A 20,131-nucleotide genomic window follows, 5' to 3' on the forward strand; every position below is an offset into this window, starting at 1 on the left:
AGTCTGAGCCCCTACAGCTACGACGAGAGCTGCCTGTCCAGCAGCCAGGACCACATCCCTCTGGCCGCTCTGCCTCTCCTGGCTACCTCTGCGCCGCAGTACCAAGACGCCGTGGCAACCGTCATCTTACGAGCCAATCAGGTGTACAGTGACTTCATCAAGTCTTTAGAAGGAGAGTCTTTTAACGGCCAGGTCAGTGTGAAACCTGAAGGTGTGTGTTGCTGCCGTGTTTCTCCTCTGCATTGGTGTGTTTTCATGTTTCTGTGTTCTTGTGTGCTGATGCAGGTGTGTGTTATCGGCGACTGTGTTGGAGGCATCCTGGGGTTTGATGCTCTGTGCAGCAGCTCTGTGACGGTGTCAGAAAGCCAAAACAGCAGCAGACGGGGCAGCGCCATCAGTGTACAGGTATGTCTCAACTCTGACTTCACATAATGAGTCTAGAGCAACGCGAGCAGCTCTGTGAGGCTGTAGCTGAATGCTCGTTTCAGCCTGACAACGTTCTTTGTTTTCTCTCCGTCTCCGTCTCTCAGGACACCGACCTCCTCTCTCCAGGGATCATCATAAACAGCGGCTCTCCTTCCTCGCCGTCCCTCGAAGGAAGCCGCCACCTCAGCCGGAGCAACATCGACATCCCTCGATGCTCGGGGCCCGACGACCCCAAGAGACAACTTCCACGCAAGCGCAGCGACTCGTCCACGTACGAGCTGGACACCATCAAACACCACCAAGCCTTCCTGACCAGGTGAGACACAGATGTCTCGAACTCTCCCACAGATTTCAGCCAATATGTGCATTTTTTTTTACGTTTTGTCTTAGTTTCCATTGCTGAATGAAAACTCTGATTGTTTGGACGTCTTCTCTCCGATCAGTCTCCACTCCAGCGTTCTCCACGGGGAGCCCGGGTCTCGGCGCTCCAGCAACAGCACCATGCTGGAGGGAGGCTCGCTGGGAAAGTTTGACTTCGAGGTGACGGACTTCTTCCTGTTCGGCTCTCCTCTGGGGTTGGTGCTCGCGCTGAGGAAGACTGTGGTGCCCTCGTTAGATGGTGAGGAAGGTTTCGTGCACCGTATGATGTTCCTCATGTGTCCTCTTAAACTCACGCTGTCAGTTTTAAAACAAAAAGGGCCTTTAATGATTTTCCTCGTCAGAAGAGCAGGAAGTGGGTTTTTTGTAGCCTCTGATGTTTTTCTTTCTGTGTGAGAGTCACGTCTCCAAACAGCTGGACAGCACGAGTCAGAGGATAGAGGTCATGTTTTTGATGTCATAGGCTGAAAAAGTTTGGCTGAGAGAAGAAACATACGTGATTAAAGTCACACAGGCAGGACTCTGACTGTACTGTGTTTGCTTTGGAGAGAGTTTTCTGACCTGCAGCTGTTGAGTTAACATCTCAACTAATATCCAATTATATATACGATCCTATATGTTTTGATGTCTGTCCTTTCTTTTAGTAGTTTTCTGATCTCACTGTTTTGACTGATTGAGGTTTCTCAGTGTGTGTTTGCTTCTCCTCTCCAGTGTCCGCTCTGCGTCCGGCCTGTCAGCAGGTTTATAACTTGTTTCATCCAGCCGATCCGTCGGCCTCCCGCCTCGAGCCTCTCCTGGACAAACGCTTCCACCTGCTGCCTCCCTTCAGCGTCCCCCGTTACCAGCGCTTTCCTCTGGGCGACGGACACTCAGCCCTCTTGGGTGAGTCCGCACAAACAAACCAAACGTTTCCCTGCAGATTTTACTTCTCGTTGTTAAAGCATCACCCTCTTTCTTCTTCCCTTCTTTTGACTTCCTAGTCGAGACGGTGCAGAGTAACCCTCAGCTTCTGATGGAGTCCAGTGGTGCGGCGTCCCAACGCTGCCTGGAAAACGCCGTCAATGAGACGTCCATCCCCGTACCTGTCCTCAACTGGCAGAGCACGCAGCTCCACACAGACAGTGTGTATCTGTTATCATCTGATATCATCTGATATCATCTGATATCATCTGATATCATCTGTTTTACTTCTTTTATCCTTCTCATGTTTGTTTTTCTGGTGCAGTGTTTGACTTATTTTAAAGGAGCACTCTGTAGTTTTTGGGGAAGACATTTTAATGAGAAGAGAAAGATCTTCATTGACTGTGGACAACAGTTTCCCCCTGTTTCCAGTCTTTATGCTAAGCTAAGCTAGCACCATACCTTTAAGTTTATTGAAATTATCATTGTCTGTCTTTACAAATAAGACCGAATGAATTAACTTCTTTAACTTCTCTCTTCTGTCTCTGCAGCTGATTCTCTTCACTCACATATTTTCGTGGACGGTCAGTACCCATCGTCCACATCGCCGGGGGTCCCTCATCTTCGCTTCAACCGCCGGGCCAGCGAGGCCAGCCTGGCAAGTCAGGTGTCGGGATTAGCCGACTCTTACACCGCCTCCAACATCGCCACGAGTAAGTCGACCTTTAACCGCCTGCGTCTGACCCACGTTTCGTCTACAAGCTGACAGTGTTTGTGTTCTTGTTCCTCCCTCCAAACATCCCCTCAGCACACAAAGGTGAGGTCAGCCACAGTAAAAGGTCCAGTCTGCTGTCCCAGCTGGCTCTTCCCTACAATAGGCTCGCCTCTCGGACTCCGTCCTTGCGGTCGCGCCAGAAAACCCGTCAGGTGTTTCCGAAACCCAACGGCGTGGAGTCTGAGCAGAGCTCGGACGTTAGCTCTGACATGACCTCTGACCTCACAGATGTCACGTCTGACATCACAGACATCAGCTCGGCGCCCCCGTCACCCAGGGTGCTGAAGAACATAGAGCAAGGTACCCTGGGAGCTGTAGTGAGAGGACATGAGGGAAGGATGCTAGGATCCATCCTCACTCCTGTGTGCGCTTCCTCCTTCCTCCTCCTGTATCTTCCTCTCTCAGATAGTCTTCCTCAGTAGTCTACAGAAATGACAAAAGGGCCCCGTAAACTTTGGATTTTCAGCAATCCAGTGACTCCATAGCAGCCACTTGTATGAATCGTACTTGAGTAAAAGTATCTGATATTAAGTACAAGTAAAAGTAACTTATACATATATTTACATGTATGTTTATACTGTGTGCTGTGGGTCGGCCGTTTATTGGATCTGATATCCTGCTTTTTTTCTGGTTGTTTTTAATTAATTTAAAAAATGAGCTACTTTTGCGCTGATGCAAAGTAACTAGTAACTAAAGTTATCAAATACATGTAGTGGAATAAAACTACAATATTTGTCTCCAAAATGTAGTGGAGTGGAAAAAAACAACTTGTAATGGAGTATTTTTTAATGTGCTACTTTTACTCCAGTAAAATTTCTGCAGGTTAAACCCCCACCTCCTCTTTTAGGGGAACAAGAGCTGAAGTTTGTTACATGAAAGTCACCCATGTGAATAATATTTAAGTAAAGCTCTTAAAGTATCTGATGTTAAATGTATTTAAGTATCAAAGTAATTTTTGGGCAACAAATGTCAAAATATCAAACGTGCGTGAATCTGATACTCAGTATTTTTCTGCTTATTGTTATCTGGTTTTGTTTTTAAAAAAAATCTGATTGCTAATAAATTAAATTAAAAATGTGCTGCTTTGGCTCTGATGCAGCATGTAATCTGTAACTAGTAACTAAAGTTATAGTAAAATGTAGCGAGTAAAAGTACAATATTTGCCTCCAAACTTTAGTGCAGTAGAAGTAGCAGAAAATATAAATACTCAAGTACCTCAAAATGGTACTTAAGTACAGTAGTTGAGTAGATGTACTCAGTTACATTCTATAATCATTCTTGTGTGACTTCCTTCAGCTCAGACTGGTGAGAGCAGCGTCGCCGAGCTTCTCTCAGAGTCTGAGCTGCTTTCTTACGAGCATCGAACCTCCAGTTCCTCGTAGAGTTCCTCGAGATCTTCACACTTCCTGTCGTTTGTGAGAAACCTGAACTTCATCTCCACACGAGCAGAACGTAGATCTGTGGCAGACGCCACTAAGATTCACCGGATGCACCGATTCCTAAAGTCACTCTCCCTCTCTGTCTCCATCTTCCCTTCGTCTCCTCCCCCCCGCTGTAGTTGCCTCTCGGTGGTGGGGCAGTAAGAGGATGGACTACGCCCTGTACTGCCCTGATGCCCTGACAGCGTTCCCCACCGTGGCTCTGCCTCATCTCTTCCACGCGTCGTACTGGGAGTCCACAGACGTCGTCTCTTTCTTACTCAGACAGGTTCGTGCAGTCTTTATGTTCATTCTACTTCATATTATCATTTTAATTAAAAGTGTATTTTTAGTCGTGCTGGTGCCGTGGCATTAATAAAACGGATCCACCACTTGAGAAATCTCAACAATTATTGGTTGGATTGCAATGACACTGGGTAAAGATGTTAATGGTCCCCAGAGGATGAACCCTAATGACTTTGGTGATCTCCTGGCTTTTGATCTAGTGCCACCATCTGGGTGACAATTTTTGTTTTTGTGGCGAAATGTCTGCAAATTTATTGGCTAGATTGACAAAAAAAATGAAAACAGATATTCATGGTGCCAAGAGGATGAATCCCTCCAACGTCAGTGATCTTCTGACTTTTTAATTCGCCACCAGGTTCGATTTTATTTCAGATTTTTGTAGTTTATAAGTAGATTTCATTGTCACAGCTCATTTCTTCCAACTGAAACTTCAGCAGTCTACAATCTGGACTTTAGTGCAGAGGACAAAGTCATAAACTTTGAAATGAAGCACTCGGCCAAAGCTAAAATCGTGTTTCATCAATTTGTCCTAAGTTTTAATGGTTATATTTAAGAATTGAATATACAGCTGAAGAATTACAACAGATGGATGCCAAGAAAGCAAGCAGAGAAAATGTCGACTTTGCAGTAACGGTCTGATGTAGCATTATATTAGCTGTGGCAGAGCTGTGAAACTGAATCCTACAATAACCAATTTACTGCTCGAGTATGAGAGAGGTGTTGTGCTTTTTTTAAAATTTATTTAAAATTATTTTTCTGCTTCAGGTGATGAGACATGAGAACTCCAGTATTTTGGAGCTGGATGGTAAAGAAGTGTCTGAATTCACTCCATCCAAACCTCGTGAGAAGTGGCTCCGCAAGAGGACTCACGTTAAGATCAGGGTAAGATCTGTGTTTGGCTTTAAATGCATTTCCTACAGAAACCTTTTAAATTTAGACGTAATAATGTCTGTTTTCACCTCTGTCATTGTAAATATGTACAATCTGTTACGTTTAGTCTTTCTCTCCGGTTGCATACAGGCTCACAGTAATTTTCATAATCAGATCTGTGGATCATTTAGTCTATTAAATGTCCAAAAAATTGTGAAAGAATGCACATCATAAGTTCCCAGAGCCTAAAGTTACGTCTTCAGCAGTCTAAAACTCAAAGACTCTTCATGTTCTGTCAGAAATGATAAAGAAAAGCAGCAAATCGTCACATTGAAGCAGCTGGACTCAGACAACGTTTGACATTTCTGCTTGAAAAAAATCACTGAAACGATTAGAGTCCAGCTGATTCTCAATTTCTTGGGGAGTAATACATTTCGATATTAATATTTGTCAGCCAAATGTGATTATCAAACACTTGTGACAAAGATATGTTAATGCAGGCAGGACATTTTCTAGATTAACAATAAACTTTATTATCTGAAATGACACCAGTGCACTGAAACAATCCCCAAAGTGACGTCGTCAACAGTCCAACACTCAAAAACTCTTCATTAACAGTCAGAAATGACAAAGAAAAGCAGGAAATCGTCACATTTAAGAAGCCGAAACGAGCGAATGTTTGACATTTTTATTTAAAAAATGACAGAAACGAATAATTGATTGTCAAAATAATTTGCAACTTATCTTCTTTTGACTCACTAATCGATTAGTCGTTGCAGCTCCAGACATCTCAGTCAGCCGGTGGTGGACACTCAAACCTGCAGGGCAGAGCGTCTGTCTCCCCCTGGTGGCCGTAAGCCCGTGGTGCACCAATCAAACACCCTCCAGAACTAATATCTGCCCACGACGCACTGATCAGACGATCCAAACACAACAGTTGACCAACAGCTGACTTCAATATGACCTGAGAGTGACAGTGAAGAGGATGTGCACAGTCATTTAAAGACACTTTTTACAAGATGTCTTCAAACATGCAAGAGATATTAAAGTATGATGTTTCGTTCACGTCGACGACCCCTCAGGTTCTTCTATGTTGGGAACCGCTGTACTGAACTAGCTAACTGTATATTAAGTAGTTCAAACTGTCTCCACCTGGAGCTGCTTTAACATTAACGCATCAGTATTAAAAATCCAATGTGTATAAAATACATCATGCAGAATGAGTATTTTTATTTTTGGAGTGCGTTTTAATCATACTTGCTTGTTATGGAGTATTTGTACATCGTTTTACTGGTACTTTTACCTCTTTCTCCTCCTGAAAACAGTTTGAGTGTTGCCCGAGGGTTGAAACCGAGGGCTAAAGAGTCAGACAAACCACTCGATACAGCGCCGAAAGCTTAAGTTCTGAGCTTAATTAACATTTTGATCAACTTAGAGCTTCTCTCAGTTAAATTCTGGCAGCTTCACAGTAAGAAGAGTCTGTTTGGATTGATTTTAGAGGATTAATCACACCAATCACGGTTAACGTTACACAACAACTGAGGCGAGGAGGAGGACGTTCTTCTGATTTCCTGTTCCTGTCCTCTTCTGTGTGTCAGAATGTGACGGCCAACCACCGAGTGAATGACGCCGTGTACACCGAGGACGGAGCCCAGATGGTGACGGGGCGTTTCATGTACGGCCCTCTGGACATGGTCACCCTCACTGGAGAGAAGGTAATGACAGAGGCCAGCTGCGATGTGCCGTAAATAAGACGAGTTATGTAATCGTGTCACCATCTGTGTCATTAAGGTCACTCTGAGTCGCAGCGTTGAAAAGATCTCTGTGTTATTTCCCTGCAGATTGACGTCCACATCATGACCCAGCCTCCCTCTGGAGAGTGGGTGTACTTTAACACAGAGCTCACCAACAGCAGCGGACGAGTCTCTTATGTAATCCCTGAGAGCAAGAGGCTCGGTATCGGGGTGTATCCTGTCAAAATGGTGGTCAGGTACGCTAAGACGCTATTTCACGTATAAAAAGGCATGTTTTACCCTTTTCACTATATATTTCCTCTTCCTCTCTCGCAGGGGGGACCACACGTTTGCAGACAGCTATCTCACTGTGGTGCCACGAGGGACAGAGTTTGTCGTGTTCAGTATTGACGGGTCATTTGCTGCCAGTGTGTCTATAATGGGCAGCGACCCAAAGGTTCGAGCTGGAGCTGTGGATGTGGTGAGGTAAGGGGTCAGATCCACAACCCTCTGCAGGCTTATTTTGCAATAGTATACACTGTAAATGATTGTGTTGTAAGAGCTGGCAAAAGGCTGTTTCAGAGAATTGAAGCAGCAAAATGTCAGAAAATATCAGAGGCTGTTTATACCTGACACAAAGAAATAAAACTTCATGTGTAACATTTGCCGAATTTACAAGAAGGCCCAAATAGTTAAGAATTTGTCATAGACAGCATTTCACAATGTTTATAAAGTTTCTCCTAAATCAACATCTCACAAATTGAGCGATTTTATAAATGGAGTCTGGAGACTTTCTCCACAGGTGTCAAAGAAATACCCTATATTTGTTAGTGTTTACTGTATTTGTCAAATTTGACACGTTTACTTTATATAAAATGTTGTCTTCTTTCATACATTTTGTGTTAATGGTGAAATCAATTCAAAACAGCTGCTAAATGTAGCTCGAAGGTGCACTAGTAGTAGACGGGCTGGTACAGTGAAGCCACGACAAACTGGCACTTTTTACATGGAAAGAAAAAACTTAATGTTTTGCATTTAATGCCGAATTTACAAGAAGGCCCAAATAGTTAAGAATTTGTCATAGACAGCATTTCACAATGCTTATAAAGTTTCTCCTAACTCAACATCTCACAAAATTGAGCGATTTTTAAAGGGAGTCTGGTGACTTTTCCCATGGGCAACAAAGAAGTACCCTGTATCAGTTCCCGTTTACTGTATTTGTAAAATACTGAACTAACTTTGTGCTCCATTTACTCTTTTATTTCTCGCAGGTACTGGCAGGATTTGGGCTACCTGATCGTATACGTAACGGGTCGCCCTGACATGCAGAAGCAGCGCGTGGTGGCCTGGCTCTCGCAGCACAACTTCCCTCACGGCATCGTCTCGTTCTGCGACGGGCTGGTTCACGACCCGCTCCGACACAAGGCCAACTTCCTCAAATGCCTCATCAATGAGGTAAAGAAGGCCGTGCTGAGTTTGAGTTGTTTTTATATTTAGGTCCTTGACGTCTCTAAAAGCTGACCTTCCTCTTTCATCAGGCCCACATGAGGATCTTTGCTGCCTACGGCTCCACCAAGGACATCTCTGTGTACTCGTCCATCGGCCTGCCTCCCTCACATATCTACATAGTGGGGAGGCCCACGAAGAAAATGCAGCACCAGTGTCAGGTAAACAGATTATCATTAATCATTATTTTATTGTTTTATTTGGACAGAACAGCTTTTTAATGTCACATCTCTTCCAGTTCATCCCGGACGGCTACGCCTCCCACCTGTCCCAGCTGGAGTACAACCAGAGGTCTCGGCCCGCCAAGTCCGCCAGCACCCGCATGGTCCTCCGCAAGGGCAGCTTCGGGCTGGGTGCCGCCGGAGGAGACTTCCTTCGCAAACGCAATCACATCTTTCGCACCATCTCCTCTAAGCAGCCCGGCGGGGCGGGGTCGGCCTCTCCCAACCAGCAGGGCCGGACTGAGCGAACGCTGAGCCAGTGCGAGATGGAGCGGGACCGAGGGGTCGGGCCGGCAGCCCAGAGGAGTATGAGCATCGCCGCAGGGTGCTGGGGCCGCAGCGGGAGCACCAAGGAGGGCAGTGGAGGGTTACTCGGCCCGAAGTAAGGTTCAGAAACGGAGCTGTGGTGTTGAAGGACTCGGCCTGAGCCACCATGATCTCTGGAGAAAGAACGAAGGGTGGAGGAAGAGGAGGAGGTGGATGGAGGGTTTGTATTTTAGAAATGAAAGGTAGGGAAGCTGTCCAGGAGGAGTGGACTCATCAGGCCCAGAGGGATCCAGCGAACAAAGACAATTCTGTAGCATGACTCTTTTACAGTAATACTTTTATAGGATACATCGCTAACTATTTAAAACATGACAAGGAGGGATTAAATGAAATATTATAAGCCTTAAACTAATCTCGTATAACGGGACAAAACCCCCACCTCCCCTTCTCCCGAACGCACACACACACACACACACACACACATACACACATATACAACACACTGTCCTGGACTTCACAGTCATGAGCTCAGGACAAACCGCAGAGCCAGATCCAAACAGTCGAGCACGGGTTTGAGGCCAAGTTGATTGGCAGCCATGTCAGAAAGCCAAATGACTTTCACTTCTGTGTCTGTCCCACTGTCAGCTGAGCGACACGTTTCAAACATCCAGCAACGACGGGCAATAACACCGAGGAAGGAGACAGGAAGCAAGGAAGCGAAGCATCGTCCGGTTCATCCAAACTACAGAACAAAACAGACACATTTTCTCACTTAGCTCTCGCGGTGTTGAGCCACACAGATGGTTTTGGGTTTATTTTTTCCACATTTAGACGTTTTGATGCCAGTGCTCGCCTCCCTACGTTCAAAACAAGGAGATATTCTGACAAAGAAAGGGAAGTTCCAACTATTGGCTGACAAAAAGCCAATATAAACTTTTGTTTTACGTCAAATAATAAATTTAACATCAATTTAACATTTTTGACATCATGAGCTTATTATTATTATGACAGTGGGGGAATTTCGTCAAGTAGCAACCTGTAGACTCAGAGCGAGGTCCACCCGTCGATGGCAACAGCTTGATCCAAAAAGAAACCCCCAGGAAAATTGGGGACTCTAACAGCACGAGAGGGAAGGTGAGAAAATATATATTTTGTAGTTTGGTTGAACTGATCCTTGAAGCATCTAAATGAATTGTATCAGAGATGAAATTTCTTCTCGTCTTCGTCACAGAACAATTTCGTTCGTCACTGATATGCTACGTGTATTTATGCTAGCAGGCTGCTAGTCTAGTTTTCATTCCAGCGTGTGTGAGACTCCGTAGTATTTTCCCTTTCAGTGTGGCCTCTGGGCCATCCAAGGCCTTAATATCCGACGAGACACTTTGCTCCACAGATGGAACAGGAAGCAGAAAAACAGGGCATGCAGCATTAAAGCAACAACTGAAACTCTGTACAGTCCACAGCAACAATCCCTTTATATATTCATCTGCTTGCAATACCTCTGACCCGCCTGTTGGTGGTGTTCTGTTTCCCACCTGTGCTGCTGCTGGGGGACACTCGCGTGGTGTTCCCGAACGGGACGGACCTGGTGTTTCTGCCGAGGGAGCCTGCTTCCTTTCAGGCTGGACCCAGTGTTTCCACAAAGCTTTCACTTACAGAGACGTGTTGATCTTTAACTGTTTTTACCAAATGGACTGAAGAGCGGGCCGGATGTGATTCAGCACGAATGTTTAAAAGACTGGATCAATTTCAGAGGTGGAGAGAAAATCAACAGCGCCCTCATGAGAGCAAACATTTCATAGCTTCTGTCTGCTGAACTGTATATTTTAATAGACAGGGGACATTGAAGAAGATCCTCACACCTCCAATCCAAAAACACAAACGATGTGCACAAGTAGTCAGATTTTTCAGTCCTCATGCCACCCAAGGTTTTTTTTTTTTCAAGTCTGTCTTGCTGAAGTCGTTCCTCGTGTTCATACTGGCCATTAAAACATGTCTAAAGCGCTTCCAGTATACATGATGGGGAACATCATCATCATCAGTTATGATCTAATCTCTCCTGTGGTGAACATCGACCCTCCATCCTCGGCCAATTTAATTTACATTATAAAAGCTTCCCTGTTTTAGATATATACACCCAACATCTTCATTTAAATGATGCTGCTGCGACAAACTGACACTTTCTACGAGGAAAGAAACAAATTAATGTTTTGCATTTAATGCCGAATTTACAAGAAGGCACCAGTGATTTGAAAAATGTTGTGGACAACATTTCACAAGGTTTATAAAGTTTCTCCTCACTCAGCATCACACAAAATTAAGTGATTTGTTAGGGAGGTCTGGGGGCTTTAACGAGAAATTGTTAAAGCCTCATATCAGCTTCAGATAAACCGTGTAACGTGTCTTTGCACAAAAAAAGGATTGTGTTTTTGCCCTTTATTATGTTTTTGCTGGAAGCACATTAAGAATTTATCTTTTAATGGCCAGTGTGAGCAGGAGGAATGGGAGGAATGGGAGGACGGAAGAGGATTAAGGCACATTTCAGTGGGCCTGATCCTCTCCTGTATGGGATCGATTGAACTCCTGACAATTGTTTTGAGACAGACTTGAAAATGGTGAACCTGTCCTTTAAACCCCTGTAAGCTTCTGGAGTAAGGACACGTGGCGCGGCTGTTCCTCTTGTTCACTTCGTTGTACTATGCTGTATCTGATGCCCGGCTTCCACACGACAAAAGAGTGTCCGTCTCCACTCTCTGTGTGATCAGCAATGTCTTCAACCCACCACAGAAGCCAAAATCATTCTCTAATACTGTAGTCGATCAACTGTGGAACCTCATTGTTGTTTTTTTGCACTAGTTTATGGTGGACGTATACTGTAGTTACCATCTCATGTTGCTACGTTCGAACACCTCTGTAGTGCATGACACTTTTTAAAAAATTAATTTCAGGGTAAACTGTGTGTGCAGCTACGCACATGTCTGTACATTTTGTCGGGTGTGAAAATAATGTAAGTAAATGTGCCAAACAGTGGACAGTTCAAGAGAAGCATTTATAGCTGAGGTGTTCAAAGTCTGACACTGTGGGTCCCTCCAACACCCCCGACCTCCTACTCTCCTGTTATTCTTCTTTGTCTTTACTTCTATTTGGTAGATAATCACACTAATTACATTTTGGAACTATATTTCCCATGAATCTTTGGGAGATGTTAAACAGGAAGTAAAATGTAGCTATAGATTCAGTGCGTTGTGCTGTTGGCTGCAGCGTGAGTCTTGTTTTTTAAGCCTAGGTTTATTTACATTTTAGTAAATTGGCACCATTAAAAGTATGCCGAATTAGCTGTTAGCACTTCCTGTTTGCAGTGAAGTCATGGATGTACAGATAACTGTCACTGATTTACTTTGACGCTGAAGAAAACCTAAAAACGTGAAGATTCTCAGGCAAGTTCTGCAGTTACAGTATAAGGAGCGACTTTTTGCTATGATTTCCAAGCAGATTTTTAAGATGTATATCAGAGATTACGAAAACTAGCGATTATTTTCATTATCGGTTAATCTGTCAGATATTTTCACGATTAATCGATTAAAGGAAAAGTTCACCCAAAAATATAAATTCAAAAATGTTTTGTGGTCTACGAAACTTCACCTGACTTTCCATCAACATGTGGGGAGGAGATGATAAACAAGTGTGCATTTTTAGGTGAACTGTTCCTTTAACTTTTAGTCTATAAAATGTAAAGGGAACGAATTGAAATTCAATTGCATTCAAATTGCTTCTTTTGTCCAACCGACAGCCCAAAACCCCCAAACTCTTCATTCTCTGTCATTAAATGACAAAGAGAAATAGAAAATCGTCACATTTGAGAAGCTGGAATCAAAATCAAAATAGTTGGTGACTAATTTTCTTTCGATCGACAGAGTTATGACTCCATGTGCACACTACAATAACCAACTTCCTGTTTCCAGAGCGCCTGGGCAGGCACCTCACCGTTTGAAAACCTCTGATTCAGACAGTAACCGTCCTTTTAATCATAGTTAGAAGGGGAGATTTGTACCGCTTTGATGAGGTTTGACAACTTTTTGATCTAATGTCGTCTTTAGGAAACTGAAGACGTCTTTTAGAGTTCGAGTTGAGAGCAGAGGTCGAGCGTGTTGCTGTTAATCGTGGACAATAAGCTATTTTGCAAAAAGTCGCGGACTTTTGCGTTGAGTTTCTGTCGTGCTGTGGGTGACAAACACACATTGTTTCCCTTCTGGCCGTTCGGCTGCTGAGTTGAATGTCCGTCCGTCTGGATCCTGAGGCTGTTCGGGCCCGACGGACGTGTCAGTGTACATACTGTAAAGATGTGTATGTAGGACTTCTATGTTTGAGAGTTATTTATTTACCTAAAGCTCATGATGTTACTCTGGAAATTTCAGGTGAAATATATTTGAAATATGTAGCATTCTGTTTGTCATTAAGGCTACGGACCAACACGGGGAGTTGTTTTTTTTCTGTTTGTTTTACCGGTGCAATATTATGGTTCTGATCATCACAGCCAGGCGGGAGCACCATCACAGCAGGGGCACAAGCTCGAGGCAGTTCACACTCACCACACACCACCTGCAGTTCACACCTGGTGAAAACTCTTTGTATCAGAGCTACTGTTGACCTCCGCTGTCTCTTTACAACCGTCAACAACTGCTGAGCATTTTATAGGACTGACTGTACCTATTTTTCAAACTGCAGTATTTTACAAAAACCTTTGAAATATAACTGGAGACTGGTTTTTCAGTCAGCGGGTGCATGAAAGAGTGAAACCCCCATAAGGAAGCAGCTCTATTTAACAAGCTGTTGCATGTCATCCAGTCAGATCTGAACTACTTAACCTTCATGCTTAACAATAATAAAAGCAGTTGTGTTGTCCACTATGTCCTCGCTGTTTAATGAGATCTATGTATGAAAACATTCTGCTGATTATATTTGAGATTATCACAGTTATTGCCACATTTGGATTAGAAGTGAGACGCTTACGGTTTTAAAACACACACACAGCCCAGTTTGAGTTTTACCACTTTATAATAAAACACCCTTTATGAAGAGGACGTGAGCTGTAACTGATGGTTTATTAAAGGAACGAGTGAGTACAACATGATCTGTACCTGGACCTGAAATGGGCGTGGCTTAAACAGGAAGTGGGTGGTGTTTAAACAGGAAGTGGGCTGGACTGTATCAGACTAGATGTATATTAATGCTTATAACTGATCTATAAACGATTAATAAACCATAACTCACAACTTATGAATCCTGTAAATAACGGGTGCCTTATTATTAAGTTGTACCAACATTTAATATTATTTATACTTTATTAAATAGTCATTCAGTGGTAATAATCCTGCTGCAGGATCAGTTACATATTTAACTGATATAAAACATGACAAATATTAATAGAAGTGTAGGTCTGTCAACGTTTAAGGTGGCAATAATTCATTTATATTTTGGATATATGCAGTGTTTCAGTGACACTTTATTTTAACCCCTTTCTTTAGTATTTATAAACACATTATAATGTAGTTGTAAGCAGTTTTTCAGACATTATTTAGTTTTCTTTACGCATTTGTTGTAACAACTAATCATTCAGTCTCCTTAATTAGATTCTTAATTAATACCTGATGGCCAAGTGCAACCTGGTTATAATCATTTGTCTTAAACAGTATTAAACCTTCCTGTGAATGATGATTATTAAACACTTTATTAGACACTGTACAGATTTATTCACAACTTTCATGACATGTATTTTTTAAAGCATTCAGTTACTGTTTCTATATGTTGCAGATGCTTCAGTGAATGTTGTTATAACTGATTACAACTACAAACACAGTAGTGTTACAAACAATACAATTTATTAAGTGTTAATATGCTTTTAAATCTAAACAAGGGGCGTTTATAATAAAGTGTTTCTCTGTATTCTGTTAGCAGCTGTACGCAGACGAACATAAAGATCTTTTTAAATGATTGGAGACTGTTTATCCTTTAGTTCCCGACACTGTGCGCTGGATTAACAACACCAGTATTAGAGTTACTTTTCTGAGTGACTTTGACTCTTCAGACAGAGGATTCAGTACCGATGTCTCCTGGTTCACACATCGGGCTGAACCTCTGCTGCCCGGCCCCGGCTCTCTCTACCATTGTCTGTACTGTGGAATAAATACAATTGGACAGTAACTCAACATGTGTACGTGTGGTTTTATCCTCCGTGCTGCAGCGGCGAGGCTCTTTGGACGGAGTCTTGTGGGTCGGTGCAGCACTTTGGTGAAACACAGCAGGACAGAAAAGTCCAAGACCACCAGTGAAGATACGTCTGTTCTTCATTTGTTTTGACTGAAATGCTGTTTTTTTCATTACAAATATCATCTTAACATTTAGAGTGAAGAGTTGAATGTTTGGAGTGAGAGGTTGGTGCTGCAGTGTTGTCATGTCATCACAAACACACTAATATATTCAGTAAAAGGTTTATTTTGAATGATTATTACAATTCAGTGTCTTTTTAACAATCTTCAACACCAACATTCCTGTTTTTTAAAGTGTAAGTAAGAAGCTGTGTACAAGCAAATAATGAAGCATCTCCTTATTGATTATGATCATGTAAACTGAAGTCATCATGAGCAGCGAGAGCCTCCGTGGCTGAACAGACACAGGAAGGAGCGCCGCCTGAACAAAGTCCAACATTTACAGAACAACAGGAAGACGTCAAAGTACCGCCCATCATGTTTGATTGACAGCTGATCTGTGTGCAGTGAAGAAACGCCACAACAATCAGCTCTCAGCAACAATGATGGAAACACAACAAGTGTGAAGACATGAAACACAGAATTTAACCCACTGACCCTGAAATGACTTCTGTCTATTTGCCTTTACAAAACTCAGCAGAGACTCCAGGAAAAGAGAACAAATAGTCAAACCAAAGTCCAGCATAGAGAGGCTGAGTGAATGTGGTCTGGACTCTGTGGAGGAGAGTGATGGTTTCAGAGACGCTGTAGAAGGACAGAATACCTGCACTGTGATCCAGGTACACTCCAACTCTGGAGGACACAGGACCTGAGACGGGAGTTTGGACTTTGTTGTGATGAAAGTTATAACTGCCTGTGGAACAACTTAACATCCAAGATTTGTCATTGAATCCAAATAAACATTCATGTGAGTCTCCTGCTCTGCTGATATTCTTGTATGCGACTGCTACACCAACTGCTCCTTCTCTCCTCTCCACCTCCCAGTAACAACGTCCAGTCAGACTCTCTCTACTCAGGACCTGACACCAGTTAGTGAATCTGTCTGGGTGATCAGAATAAGACTGTTGTCGTCTCACTGATGTTGCTTTTCTGTTCCCATCAGATAATAACAGCTCTGTGTATGCTGTGTTTAGATCCAGTGTGATGTCACATGAATATCTTAAGAAGTCAGCTCTGGTCTTGGGCTCTGGTTGTGACAGTAAAACATCCACTTGAGTCACTGTCAGTGAGATGTTTGTCCATGTGTCTCTCAGGACGTCCTGTAGTTTGTCTCTGACCTCTGACACAGCTGCTGTCACATCCTCAAAGTACTTCAGAGGACGGATATTGATGCTGGATGAGTGTGTAGACTCACTGAGTGCTGACAGTGAGGGGTAGTTGTGTAGAAACTGGGTGTGATCCTCTGTGTGTGAGAGCTTCTTCAGCTCAGCATCTTTCCTCTTCAGCTCAGTGATCTCCTGCTCCAGCTTCTCCTGAAGCTCTTTGACTCGACTCACTTCAGTTTCCTGCTGGGATCTGACCTGCTGCTTCACATCAGAGCGTCTTTTCTCCATGAGACGGATCAGCTCGGTGAAGATCTTCTCACTGTGCTCCACTGCTTCATCAGCAGAGCCATTGATGGCCTCCACCTCCTGTTGAAGCACCTTCACATCTTCCTCTCTGTCCTGGATTCCCTGCTGGATGTTTTGTCGACTCCCCTCGAGCTCTCTCTGCCTCTCAGTCCTCTCTGCTGCAGCTGACACTGTGTCGTGGCCTTTATGTTCCTCCATGGAGCAGAGATAACAGATACACTGCTGATCAGTACGGCAGAACATCTTCATCACCTCATCATGACGAGAGCAGATGTTCTCCTGGAGCTTCTTGGACGGCTCCACCAGCTTGTGTTTTTTAAATGTAGGTGATTCATAATGAGGCTGGAGGTGTTTCTCACAGTAAGAGGCCACACACTGCAGACAGGACTTGAGGGCTCTCAGTTTCCTCCCAGTGCAGACATCACAGGCCACATCTTCAGGTCCAGCATAGCAGTGATCAGCAGGAGCAGCTTGGAGTCCAGTCTTCTTCAGCTCCTCCACTAAAGCTGCTAACATGGTGTTTTTCAGCAGCTCAGGCCTCGGTGTGAAGCTCTTCCTGCACTGAGGGCAGCTGTGGATCCTCCTCTCATCCTCTGTGTCCCAGTGATCGTTAATACAGTTCTTGCAGTAGCTGTGTCCACAGGGAGTAGTCACCGGATCCTTCAGTAGATCCAAACAGATCGGACAAGAAATTATGTCTCGGTCCAGCTGAACTGCTCTCTGCGCCATTTCACCTCTCAGCGACAACGACTGTCTGAGCTTCACTTACCGATAACTGAAGTTTATTAGAGGAAACAAGATAAGCGATCAGAGAGAAGAGGGAGTGGTCATCAACCTTTGACTCGCTCCAGGACGAGGAGCCGCTCTGTGAATCTGAACTGTGTTTCCTCTTCTACAACGAAGCCTCAGTTAAAACCTGCTCCACATTTGAAAACATCAAAGTTTTTAGTTGTAAAATGTTTCTTGGCTCCTCAGGCTTTGCTGATATTTCTCTAACTCTTCCTCTGATTCTGGTCACTTTTCTTCTCCTGGTTAAAAACAGCTGACTGACAGCAGCGAGTTATCAAACTAAACCCTCATAAAGATTCAAGCTGCTGTATAATAGTTGTCTCACACAGTTAATGATCTACTTTGAAGCATTCGTGACAAAACAGTTGAGCTTCAGAATCTCATCCTGAGTCAAAGCAGCATTTCAAGCTTCAGACGTGTTGAAACAAAACTCATCAGACAAGTTATTAGTGAACTGTGAATCCAGAAGGACGAGAATGAACCAGATCAGCTGCTTCTGAAGTTCAGAACAATAATTTACGTGTTAATGTTTATTATCACATGTGTTGTGAATAGTAACAAGATTGGGAAAATAAAAATAATAAATCAGCTGAGTTTTCACTTAATAAAACTGGACTGTTGCAGCAGGACTGAGACTATTATTTTAATTGTTGAAGTCAGTTAATTGATTCGCTGTTTGATAGAGAAAACGTTGATCAGTGTTTCCAAAGATGACGCGTTCAAATGTCTTGTTCTGTCCACAACCCAAAGATATTCAGTTCACTGTCGTCGAGGAGGAAAGAAACCAGAAAATATTCACGTTTAAGAGAAACGATTCGGCAATAATTATACTTCAAATACATAAAAATATTAATATTATGGGACCTTATTTCAGAAAACCTTTGTATGAAAGTGAATGAAGAGAGACTAATAATTTATTGATCCTGTTTGAATTGTGTCATGAATCACACATATTATGTTTGTTAGTTTGTCATCAAACTAATGAAACATCAGACTGTGAAAACACGTCATTATAAAGACGACACAGCCAACAGCCTCGTTAGTGACGTCGTCTCCTCACTTAAACATTGTAGAGCTGCTCCTGTATATCAGCAGCTCACAGAACTGAACCAGAACCAGAACTGCAGTTGTCAATATGAGCAGATTTATTGTGATGTTCATGTTTTTTACGAGCTTTTCTGAGCCCAGTCGGCTCCATGTTGGTGTGAGTGAGACGATGTAGCTCACTGAGCAGTTTAACACAAAACTACCTGAGATTTTACTTTAATTACAACAAACTGAGACTTTACTGACTTTGAAAAGTATCTTTTAAATTCACAAACATCATCTGTGTGATTCATGACACGATTCAAACAGGATCAATAAGTTATTTGTCTCTTCCTTCACTGCTGTACCAAGTTTTCCTGATCAGGTCCCGTGGGTCAAACCGGAAGGGGCGTGGCTTCGGCTCTGACGTGACGCATGATTAGGGGCGGCGGCCATTTTGAGTGACAGGTAGCTGCCAACGAGCTGCTGCGGCTTCACCTCGCTGAACCTGAACCGTCGGCCATGTTGGCGGTGTTGAGGCCTTTTGGAGAGTTTCAGACACAGACTGCGTCTTTCTGTGCGGTTAATTGGACTCGAAGACCGGCGAGGAGGGACAGAGGCCGGTGTTTTGGACTAACGAGCGACTCTGTTGGCGCTAACCGGCAGACAGCAGCGGGAACCGGTGAGCTCTGGAGGACACAGCCGGAGCCTCTGGAGGAAAAGAGCACAGTTTGGTTTGTTTGACACTTTCGGGATTAAAAACTGGATTTATCTTCACTCGTGTCTGCCACAACGAGCCGTGGAGGCGCAGAAATCCACTGCGATGTACCGTAACTCTCAACTGACTGCTGCTGGATGGAGGAGAAAGGGAAAGTGACTTTACTTCATGAAGGTGAAGAGAGGAGATGAGAAGAGCAAAGACCTGCAGGACAACAGGAAGAAACGGAGCATCTGGTGAGAGGAGCCAAGATGGCGACCAACGGTTTCTGTCTGTTTTTGTTTCTTTTCATTGAAACATAAATTGTTTACGAAGATTTCAGGTACAACAAATAGTAACACATACAAAACAAATATAACGCTACTTAAGGACATCAAACAATGAGAATACAAATAAATAAATGTACAAAACTCAAGATGAAAATTAAATAGAGAAAAAACTTTGTGTGTCATAGAGAGCTGACGTCACGACTTCTTCCGGTTTTACCTCACGTGACCTTATTTCTGAAAAACTTTGTGGTAGTGAATGAAAACAAAGCTGTTAATAATAAATGCTGAATTTTAATCAGAAATATTCATATAAAATGAAAGAAACAGTCAAATGGAAATAAAGTGAGATGTGTTTTATTTGTCCCATTTATTAATACAATTCGGCATTTGTTTGCAGTCACTGGGTCACATGACGTGGAAGCTATTGAAAATAAAAGCTGAATTTCATAATATTCATATAAAAGAAACAGTCAAATGTAATAAAAAGAGATGTGTCGTATTTGTCCCAATTACAAATCGGCATTGGTTTGAACTAACTTCACCTTGGTGGCTCAGAAAAGGTATAAAAAAAGATGAATATCACAATAAATCTTAAACCAAGTAGTCTCAATCTTTCCCTAAGATCCCATTTGAATTTAATTTATTTTTAATATTGGAATTTAGACTCTGGCAATGTTTAATGAAGTGTTTCT

The 20,131-nt window shown here is 43.1% G+C and overlaps 2 protein-coding genes across 4 annotated transcripts in view; one reads left to right on the top strand and one right to left on the bottom strand.

Annotated features, from left to right (window-relative positions):
* LOC141005593 (membrane-associated phosphatidylinositol transfer protein 2-like) overlaps positions 1–14,796 on the top strand; it is a 37,510-nt gene extending 22,714 nt beyond the window's left edge. The window contains exons 12-27 of one of the 3 annotated variants that reach the window (XM_073477503.1): positions 3–192; positions 286–405; positions 531–742; positions 870–1,045; positions 1,516–1,686; positions 1,785–1,925; positions 2,256–2,417; positions 2,513–2,779; positions 4,038–4,186; positions 4,969–5,085; positions 6,672–6,788; positions 6,915–7,063; positions 7,143–7,292; positions 8,078–8,261; positions 8,345–8,473; positions 8,551–14,796. In XM_073477503.1, the coding sequence (XP_073333604.1) occupies positions 3–192; positions 286–405; positions 531–742; positions 870–1,045; positions 1,516–1,686; positions 1,785–1,925; positions 2,256–2,417; positions 2,513–2,779; positions 4,038–4,186; positions 4,969–5,085; positions 6,672–6,788; positions 6,915–7,063; positions 7,143–7,292; positions 8,078–8,261; positions 8,345–8,473; positions 8,551–8,919 (2,803 nt within the window). In that variant the 3' untranslated portion in view covers positions 8,920–14,796. Of the gene's footprint in view, positions 1–2; positions 193–285; positions 406–530; positions 743–869; positions 1,046–1,515; positions 1,687–1,784; positions 1,926–2,250; positions 2,418–2,512; positions 2,780–4,037; positions 4,187–4,968; positions 5,086–6,671; positions 6,789–6,914; positions 7,064–7,142; positions 7,293–8,077; positions 8,262–8,344; positions 8,474–8,550 lie in introns of all 3 variants that reach the window. The other 2 variants (XM_073477504.1, XM_073477506.1) reach the window with 2 other exon arrangements.
* A 480-nt stretch (positions 14,797–15,276) lies between these two features.
* Positions 15,277–17,388, bottom strand: LOC141005596 (tripartite motif-containing protein 16-like). Its single transcript, XM_073477509.1, has one exon. The coding sequence runs from the start codon at positions 17,364–17,366 to the stop codon at positions 15,681–15,683; it is 1,686 nt and encodes a 561-aa protein (XP_073333610.1). The 5' UTR covers positions 17,367–17,388; the 3' UTR covers positions 15,277–15,680.
* Between the last annotated feature and the right edge of the window lie 2,743 nt (positions 17,389–20,131).

This window comes from Pagrus major, chromosome 12 (genome assembly GCF_040436345.1).
Source record: "Pagrus major chromosome 12, Pma_NU_1.0".
Lineage (NCBI taxonomy): Eukaryota > Metazoa > Chordata > Actinopteri > Spariformes > Sparidae > Pagrus > Pagrus major.